This window comes from Saccopteryx bilineata, chromosome 2 (assembly GCF_036850765.1).
Source record: "Saccopteryx bilineata isolate mSacBil1 chromosome 2, mSacBil1_pri_phased_curated, whole genome shotgun sequence".
Classification (NCBI taxonomy): domain Eukaryota; kingdom Metazoa; phylum Chordata; class Mammalia; order Chiroptera; family Emballonuridae; genus Saccopteryx; species Saccopteryx bilineata.
This window is the reverse complement of record NC_089491.1, coordinates 231915531-231925875: the sequence shown is the minus strand read 5'-3', so window position 1 is coordinate 231925875 and position 10345 is coordinate 231915531. Positions and strand designations below refer to the sequence as shown.

At 37.9% G+C, this 10345-nt stretch overlaps 1 protein-coding gene across 1 annotated transcript; it reads right to left on the bottom strand.

Moving 5' to 3' along the window:
* Window positions 1–3089: 3089 nt before the first annotated feature.
* LOC136323162 (keratin-associated protein 21-1-like) lies at window positions 3090–3582 on the bottom strand. The gene has a single exon (XM_066254977.1). The coding sequence runs from the start codon at window positions 3580–3582 to the stop codon at window positions 3322–3324; it is 261 nt and encodes an 86-aa protein (XP_066111074.1). The 3' UTR covers window positions 3090–3321.
* Between the last annotated feature and the right edge of the window lie 6763 nt (window positions 3583–10345).

The following is a 10345-nucleotide window of genomic DNA, read 5'->3' as shown; positions in this document are numbered from 1 at the left end:
ATATTCCGGGCTCTCGAACGGGAAAAGGTATAAAATTTAAATAAATGATAGACAGGGACTTAAAGATATATATATTTAATATATATATATATAGCATATGCTATATATAAAGGTTCAGGAGGACGCCACGGCAAACAGTGTCTACTGTTCCTTAGCCGTAAAGCCCGCGCTCCCAGAAGCACATCCACTTTTATTCATAGAACAAAATGTAGTCCATCAGCAATTCAATTAAGTTTCCAAGGCAACTAAAAGACAACCCCCACCATACCATCCAAATCTACTTTACACTAATAAGAAACTAGCTTCCAGCCTCCTCCGGAGAACATGGGTGAGATAAATGAGAATCAGGTATAGCTCTTTGTTAACTAGGCAGATGAGGTGGAGTTTGGGCCCAGCACCTCTGTTCAGATTGCAAAAATACCCTGTTTATTTATTCGGTCCCCAACACAAGTCAACCAGAACTCTTACCAGATACTTTAGAAAACAGTAGAGAAGGCCTGTTGTAAATGACCACATCAGGAGCAGCTAAGAACAACACCCACTTATTTCCTCATACTCTTAATGGATCTAGGGTCTAAGACCCACCTAACTGTGATTGTGCTGATCAGAATCTCACAATATTATAATCAAGGTGTCAGCCAGGACAGATGAAAAATCTCTTTACCTTATAAATTAAACAGAGTTGCCACATTTAGCAAGTATGCCCCAAATATTGCATGCACTGTATTTATACTAAAAAACTATCTTTTTGTATCTGAAATTCAAATTATCCATCTGTATTTTTATCTGTCAACCCTAAATACAATTTAATCATAGAAGTGACATCCCACCATCTTTGCCAAGATTAGAGCAAGTTTATAGGTTGTTCCCACCGCATAGGTGAGGGGGGCATAGGGGCTCTATGTCCTTGGGGATCAGCTTAAATTTCTCATGACCCACACCTATGAATTCACTCCTTAAACCCAATTGATGATTACATTTCCTCAAGGATACATGGTAAGCTATTGCAATAAGGTTCTAGTATATGGACACTTTTCAAACATATTTCTACTCTCCCCCCTGTTCAGAAGGCTATTCCTCTTCTATGATAGACCATCTCCAATTCACCCTTCATATTTAATCTAGAATTTTGTCTTTTTTTTTCAGCAAGTTTCCTGACCTTTCTGTTTACTTACTCTTAGTTCCAGCCTTTCTCACAATGTTTTCCTCTGTACTTCCCAAACACCCCTATGTATAATTATATTATAGCAATATCCTGATTTGTAACTTGTGAGCTTTTTTTCTTTCACATGGTTTAGAAAGCAGTGATGACATATTTTAGTCCTGTCTTCATAACACATAATGAAATAGTCTTTATTAGATGCTCAATAAGTGTTTGAAGATTGAGACTACTCATTCACCTAATTCATAAGAAGTGGCTTTATTTCTTCAAGAATAGCAATCAATGTATCTATCTTCTTTTGCCCTTTCTCTACTCAAGACTTCAATTTCTTTCAAGATTCAAGAGATTATCAAAAGACCAAATTACACTAAATTTATTTAACCAAGGGTAGTTAAACTTTGACTCGTTTTTGAAGTCTTTTTTATATTCTGCATGAAGACTGGCTTCATAAGCCAAAACATATTATAACTGGCCTCTCCACCCAGATATAGTAACAAGAAGGTTCCAGTTCTTTATTTTCCTTTTATCATCCGCACCATTTGCACAATCAAGCTTCAAAGTTCAAATTCATTTCTAAACCGTGGTATCCTAGAATAGGGGAGGGACAGAAGTGGATACATATAATCAGTCGATTTCACTCCTCTCCCTGAGTTTGCAATTTCCTCCACCATATAACCTAGTACGTGATCATGCACTAGACACATCTAGTGTGAACACACCTAATGAGGATGTTGCTCTTATTTTGGATGGCATCCCACATTGGAAGGAGCTCATGAAAACTGCATGTTGGCCCTGGCCAGTTGGTTCAGTGAATAGAGTGTTGGACTGGCATATAGATGTCTGAGGTTCAATTACCAGTCAGGGCACACAAGAGAAACAATCATCTGCTTCTTCCCCCTCTGTCTCTCCCTTCTCTCCCTCTTCCCCTCCCCACAGCCAGTGGCTCAGTTGGTCAAGCATTGGCCTCAGATGCTGAGGACAGCTCAGTTGGATTGAGAGCATCAGCCTCAGGTGCTAAAAATAGCTCAGTTGATCTGAGCATCAGCCCAAGACAGAGGATTGTCAGGTGGATCTCAGTCAGGGTGCATGCAGGAATCTGTTTCACTGTTTCCCTTCCTCTCACTTAAAGAGAGAAGGAAAACTGTGTCATGATCATCCTCACCTGCCCTATTCAGTGCATCTACAAAGACAGGAGCCCACTTGTGACACTCGACTAGAGGACTTTGAACTGCCAACTGTTCAGGTCTATAACCACCCAAATTCCCCACATTTCTAGGTGCTAACAAGAAATGTATACTTTTCAGAAACCTCTCTAGGTTTCTATTCCTTCTTCATTGCTGATGTCTAAGGTCTTACAGGTTCTCCCTTCACAAGGCCCATGATGCTCACCTGTCCCTTCTCTATCTATGCCACCATCCAAACCCAGCTCATTCAGCTAGTGCCCAGGTCATTCATATGCCTAACCCATGAGCCTCCTGTCTCCCCTTCCCATGCACCATTAGCATTTTCTCAAAGTAGATTTTTCTGAGGCATTTGATTGCGTGTATGTGCATGTGTTAATGAGTGTGAGTGCTGACTAATATGGAGAGAAATGGGTAGACCCAGGATCATGGGACACATATCCTTAAGAGCAAACCCTTGAGTAAAATGAATTAAGAACAACATTCAGGCAAGAAGAAGCCATTATTTCAGAAATGAAATCCAAGCTGTGTAACTTTCAGTGTGTCAGGTAATGACCACTGGAACAGAAAATAAACACACATAATTGGGGTGAGCAGCTGAGCATTCATCTTACCAATCTCAAAGGAGGTCACAGAAATAGACGAACACGCAATTCAATAGCACATCTGACCCAAAAGGTACACACACTACACACACTTGTTAGCACCAGTGAAACATGTTTATTTGGATCATCACAACACAGAAACACAGAATGAGAAGGTGGTGGTTTACACTTGGACTAGGACCAGAATGAGGGCTTCTGTGTCCGGGAACATCATGGAGTGACTCAGGCCCCTCAACTACAGCCTGGACTTGCAGGCAGACAGCCTGCTTCCTGAGCCTCTGACGACTCTGTACTCAGTGGGGTTGTGAGATATCGAAACAGAAAAGGCCTTGAAATTATTGTTTTCAAGAAAAAGGTATGTAGCTGTTACATTCTACCAGCAAGAAGAATAACATCTTCTGTAGCAAAATGGCCGGTACCCACAGCCGCCATAGCCACAGCCATATCCAGAGCCATAGCCACAGCCACCGTAGCCACAGCCATATCCAGAGCCATAGCCACAGCCATAGCCACCATAGCCATAGCTGCCATAGCCACAGCCATATCCAGAGCCATAGCCACAGCCGTATCCAGAGCCATAGCCACAGCCATAGCCACAGCTACCACATGAGTTCCCGTAGTAGTTACAGCACATGGTGTCTAGAAGTGGGGTTCGGTGGTGCAGTAGGAGCAGGTGGAGGTTTCTGAAGTCTGAATGCCATCCTCTGCCCGGAGACCTTTATATACTACCAGAAGTGGGTGGGGCACAGACTCTGTGGCCTCATTACTACAGCAATTTTCATTTTTTAAAAGCTCATCATTCTAAAGACAATTTTTTTTTCAGGTGTTATGCCCAGGATTTAGCCCTAGCTGGTAATTAGAATTATAACCAGACATTACCCACACATTGAACAAGTATTTCTCTGGAATGTCATGAAACCTAATGTAGACGTTTTCCCCAAGGGGGCAGTAATCATCACACATGTCCAGGGACACACATGGGTGCTGGGGATGCCCCAGTACCTCACCCCTCAGCATCCACAGGAAAGCACCTGGACTGGAAGTGAGACGCAGACAGCAGGGCACAGGTGAGGCACCCTCAGGCTGCACCTGCATGAAAGTGGATGGAGTCCAGGTAGAATGGCCACAGCTGCAGGGGCTGTGGCAAGAGACAGGGGAGGCGAGGAAATCTGAACTGGTGCAAAGCAGGTGTCTGAAGCAATACAGCAAGGTTAAAGGAACCAGGATTTTTGTTCAATGCAACAGAACCTGCTCTATTTAAAACTTCTTGGAACGCTGCTGTATGACACTTTCTTGAAATATCTTGCCCACTTCCATCACCTTAATTTTTTTTTTTACCTTTTATTTTTTTTATAATAATTTAATTTTTTTAATGGGGTGACATCAATAAATCAGGATACATATATTCAAAGATAACAGGTCCAGGTTATCTTGTCGTTCAATTATGTTGCATACCCATCACCCAAAGTCAGATTGTCCTCTGTCACCTTCTATCTTGTTTTCTTTATGCCCCTCCCCCTCCCCCTTTCCCTCTCCCATTCCCCCCTCCCCCCCCCATAAACACCACACTCCTATCAATGACTCTTAGTTTCACTATTATGTCCCACCTACATATGAAATAATGCAGTTCCTGGTTTTTTCTGATTTACTTATTTCGCTTCGTATCATGTTATCAAGATCCCACCATTTTGCTGTAAATGTTCTGATGTCATCATTTCTTATGGCTGAGTAGTATTCCATAGTGTATATGTGCCACATCTTCTTTATCCAGTCATCTATTGACGGGCTTTTTGGTTGTTTCCATGTCCTGGCCACTGTGAACAATGCTGCAATAAACATGGGGCTGCATGTGTCTTTAAGTATCAATGTTTCTGAGTTTTGGGGGTATATACCCAGTAGAGGGATTGCTGGGTCATAAGGTAGTTCTATTTTCAGTTTTTTGAGGAACCACCATACTTTCTTCCATAATGGTTGTACTACTTTACAGTCCCACCAACAGTGGATGAGGGTTCCTTTTTCTCCACAGCCTCTCCAACATTTGCTATTACCTATCTTGCTAATTATAGCTAATCGAACAGGTGTGAGGTGGTATCTCATTGCAGTTTTGATTTGCATTTCTCTAATAGCTAAAGAAGATGAGCATCTTTTCATATATCGGTTGGCCATTTGTATTTCTTCCTGGGAGAAGTGTCTGTTCATATCCTCTTCCCATTTTTTTACTGGATTGTTTGTTTGTTTGTTGTTGAGTTTTATGAGTTCTTTGTATATTTGGGATATTAGGCCCTTATCTGAGCTGTTGTTTGAAAATATCATTTCCCATTTAGTTGGCTTTCTGTTTATTTTGTTATCAGTTTCTCTTGCTGAGCAAAAACTTCTTAGTCTGATGTAGTCCCATTCATTAATTTTTGCCTTCACTTCTCTTCCCATTGGAGTCAAATTCATAAAATGCTCTTTAAAACCCAGGTCCATGAGTTGAGTACCTATGTCTTCTTCTATGTACTTAATTGTTTCAGGTCTTATGTTTAGATCTTTGATCCATTTTGAGTTAATTTTAGTACAGGGGAAGAGACTGTAGTCCAGTTTCATTCTTTTCCATGTGGCTTTCCAGTTTTCCCAGCACCATTTATTGAAGAGGCTTTCTTTTCTCCATTGTGTGTTGTTGGCCCCTTTATCAAAAATTATTTGACTATATGTATGTGGTTTTATTTCTGGACTTTCTATTCTGTTCCATTGGTCTGAGTGTCTATTTCTCTGCCAATACCATACTGTTTTGATTGTCGTGGCCCTATAATATAGTTTGAAGTCAGGTATTGTAATGCCCCCAGCTTCATTCTTTTTCTTTAGGATTGCTTTGGCTATTCGGGGTTTTTTATAGTTCCATATAAATCTGATGATTTTTTGCTCTATTTCTTTAAAAAACGTCATTGGAAGTTTGATGGGAATTGCATTAAATTTGTATATTGCTTTGGGTAATATAGCCATCTTGATTATATTTATTCTTCCTAGACAAGAACAAAGTATATTCTTCCATCTTCTCATTATATCTTTTTCGATTTCCCTTAACAATGGTTTATAGTTTTCATTATATAAGTCCTTTACATTCTTTGTTATGTTTATTCCTAAGTATTTTATTTTTTTTGTTGCAATCGTGAAGGGGATTATTCTTTTGAGTTCGTTCTCAGTTGTTTCATTGTTGGCATATAGAAAGGCTATTGACTTCTGTATGTTAATTTTGTATCCTGCGACCTTACTGTATTGGCTTATTGTTTCTAGTAGTCTTTTTGTGGATTCTTTGGGGTTTTCGATGTATAGGATCATATCATCTGCAAAAAGTGATACCTTTACTTCTTCTTTTCTGATATGGATGCCTTTTATTTCTTTGTCTTCTCTGATTGCTCTTGCTAAAACCTCTAGTACCACATTAAATAAGAGTGGAGAGAGTGAACAACCCTGTCTTGTTCCTGATTTAAGGGGGAAAGCCTTCAGTTTAGTGCCATTTAATATGATGTTAGCTGATGGTTTATCATAGATGGCCTTTATCATGTTGAGATATTTTCCTTCTATACCCATTTTGTTGAGAGTCTTAAACATAAAATTGTGTTGTATTTTATCAAAAGCCTTTTCTGCGTCTATTGATAAGATCATGTGGTTTTTGTTCTTTGTTTTGTTGATATGGTGTATTACGTTAACCGTTTTACGTATGTTGAACCATCCTTGAGATTCTGGGATGAATCCCACTTGATCATGATGTATTATTTTTTTAACATGTTGTTGTATTCGATTTGCTAGTATTTTGTTTAGTATTTTAGCATCTGTATTCATTAGAGATATTGGTCTGTAGTTTTCTTTTTTTGTGCCATCCTTGCCTGGTTTTGGTATGAGGGTTATGTTGGCCTCATAAAATGTGTTTGGAAGTATTGCTTCTTCTTCAATTTCTTGGAAGACTTTCAGTACAATAGGAACCAAGTCTTCTTTGAATGGTTGATAAAATTCGCTGGTATAGCCGTCAGGGCCTGGACTTTTATTTTTGGGGAGGTTTTTAATGGTTTTTTCTATTTCTTCTCTACTGATAGGTCTGTTTAGGCTTTCTGCTTCTTCTTGACTCAGTCTAGGAAGGTTGTATTGTTCTAGGAATTTATCCATTTCTTCTAGGTTGTTGAATTTAGTGGTATAAAGTTTTTCATAGTATTCTACAATAATTCTTTGTATATCTACGGTGTCTGTGGTGATTTCTCCTCTTTCATTTTGGATTTTGTTTATATGAGTTCTTTCTCTTTTTTCCTTGGTAAGTCTTGCCAAGGGTTTGTCAATTTTGTTGATCTTTTCAAAGAACCAGCTCCTTGTTCTATTAATTTTTTCTATAGTATTTCCGTTCTCTAATTCATTTATTTCTGCTCTGATTTTTATTATCTCCTTTCTTTGGCTGGTTTTGGGTTGTCTTTGTTCTTCTTTTTCTAGTTCCTTAAGGTGGAAAGTTAAGTGGTTCACTTGGGCTCTCTCTTGCTTGTTCATGTGGGCCTGAAGTGATATGAACTTCCCTCTTATCACTGCTTTTGCTGCATCTCATAGATTCTGATATGTCGTATTGTCATTTTCATTAGTCTGTATATATCTTTTGATCTCTGCACTTATTTCTTCTTTGACCCATTCATTTTTTAAAAGTATGTAGTTTAGTTTTCACATTTTTGTGGGATTTTTTTCCTCTTTTTTGCAGTTGAATTCTAATTTCAAGGCTTTATGATCAGAAAATATGCTTGGTACAACTTCGATTTTTCTGAATTTGCTGATGTTGTTTTTGTGGCCCAACATATGGTCAATTCTTGAGAATGATCCATGTACACTGGAGAAAAATGTATACTCAGTCACTTTGGGATGAAATGTCCTGTAGATGTCTATCATATCCAGGTGCTCTAGTGTTTTGTTTAAGGCCACTATGTCTTTGTTGATTCTCTGTTTGGATGACCGATCTAGAGCCGTCAGCGATGTATTGAGGTCTCCAAGTATGATTGTATTTTTGTCAGTTTTTGTTTTAAGATCAATAAGTAGCTGTCTTATATATTTTGGTGCTCCTTGGTTTGGTGCATATATATTAAGAATTGTTATGTCTTCTTGATTCAGTGTCCCCTTAGCCATTATGAAATGGCCATTTTTGTCTCTGAGTACTTTTGCTGTCTTGCAGTCAGCATTATAAGATATGAGTCTTGCTACATCTGCTTTTTTTTGGATGTTATTTGCTTGGAGTATTGTTTTCCAGCCTTTCACTTTGAATTTGTTTTTATCCTTGTTACTTAGATGAGTTTCCTGTAGGCAGCATACAGTTGGATTTTCTTTTCTAATCCATTCTGATACTCTGTGCCTTTTTATTGGTGAGTTTAAGCTGTTTACATTTAGTGTAATTATTGACACTTGTGAGTTCCCTATTGCCATTTTATAGATTCCTTTCTGTTAGTTTTGTGTCTTGTTTGATCCTTCTCTTTCTTTTTTCTATCTTTTGTTTTTATTTGGTTGTATTCCATACATCTTTCTTCTGTTGCTATCTTTTTTATCTCATGTGCTTCTGTAGTGGTTTTTTCAATGGTGGTTACCTTTGAGTAATGAAAAGGGTCCCTACCCTGTTCATTGTAGTGAACTATTTTGTGAGTACTTTTGCACTCCATCGTCCTTTGCTACTGTTAATCTCCATCTTCTCCCCCCCTTTCTTTTTGTTGTTGTCACAGTTTAAATTTGGTTTTATTGTGTTCTTCTTGGAGCTTTTACTTGTGGCTCTGTTTTTTTTGTTGTTGTTGTTCTTTGTATCTGATTGGAGAACCCCCTTTAGTAATTCCTGGAGTGGGGGTTTTCTGATGATAAATTCCCTCATCTTTTCTGTATCTGTGAATGTTTTTATTTCTCCTTCATATTTGAAGGATAGCTTTGATGGGTATAGTATTTGTGGCTGAAAGTTCCTCTCTTTCAGGACTTTAAATATTGGGGTCCACTCTCTTCTAGCTTGTAGAGTTTCTGCTGAGAAATCTGATGATAATCTAATGGGACTTCCTTTATATGTTGTATTCTTCTTTTCCCTGGCTGCCTTGAGAATTTTTTCTTTGCTGTTGGTTTGTGTCAATTTCATTATGATATGCCTTGGAGTAGGTTTGTTGGGGTTAAGAAAACTCGGAGTTCTGTTTGCTTCTTGAACTTGAGGCTTTAGTGCTTTCCACAGGCTTGGGAAGTTCTTATCTATTATTTGTTTGAGTATGTTCTCCATTCCATTCTCTCTCTCTTCTCCCTCTGATATACCTATTAGTCTTATGTTATTCTTTTTGATGGAGTCAGATAATTCTTGTAGGGCTATATTATTTTTTTTAATTTTTGAGTCTCTTTCTTCTTCTCTCTGTTGTGCCTCAAGTTGCTTGTCTTCTATTTCACTAATCCTCTCTTCTATCTGACCTGTTCTATTAGCTTAGCTTGTTACTTCGTTTTTCAGCTCGTGAATTGAGTTTTTCATCTCTGTTTGATTTGTTTTTATAGTTTCAATTTCCTTGGACATATATTCTTTGTGTTCATTGAGTTGTTTTCTGAGCTCCCTAAATTGCCTTTCTGTGTTTTCTTGTATATTTTGGAGGATTTTTAGGATTTCTATCTTGAATTCTCTGTCATTTAGCTCCAAGGTTTCCAGTATATTAAATTTTTTCTCCATAGATTTTTCCTCATCTAGCTGTGTTACCTCTCTTTCTTTTGTATCCATGATATTCGATTTTCTCTTCCTTAATGGCATCTGAGGGTGGTTTTGTTGATAGTATTAATGAGATTTAATAAAGAATAAAAAGTTAAAAAAATAAAAAATCGAAAAGAGTTGTTTTTTTAAAAAAAATTAATAATGAAATAAAGAAAAATAAAATAAAATAAAAATTTTTAAAAAAGGAAATTATTTCCCCCGTCCTTTTTTCCTCTCCTCTCCTCTCCCCTCTTTCTTGAGAAAATCTTGTGGTGAATTGTGAATTATAACAAACAATGCCTGTAATGGAGGGCCTGAATTGGGGAAAAGTAATAAATGGGGGGAAAAAAAGAAAAAAAAGAAAAAAGAAGGGGGTATGGACCCACAAAAAGCAAATAAGGAAAAAATTTGGGTCAAGAATAAAATGATTTGCTTTTAAGGGTTGGTTGACTAAGAGTTATGATGAGAGGAATAAGAGGAAAACAGAAAAATGGGGGGACAAATTAAAAAATTGCTATTGTATTTAGTGGAATAAGAACTAGATAAAATGGAGAGCCAGGGATGGGAGCACTGCTAGTGAGTTAAAAAGGTGAAGTAAAAAAACCCCAAAATGCCACAAACATAAGTTTGAGTCCCAGGTAAGATAATTTGTTTGTTATTGAGGTTTGAATGAGAGGAGATGTAAAGGAGAAAGGAAGAA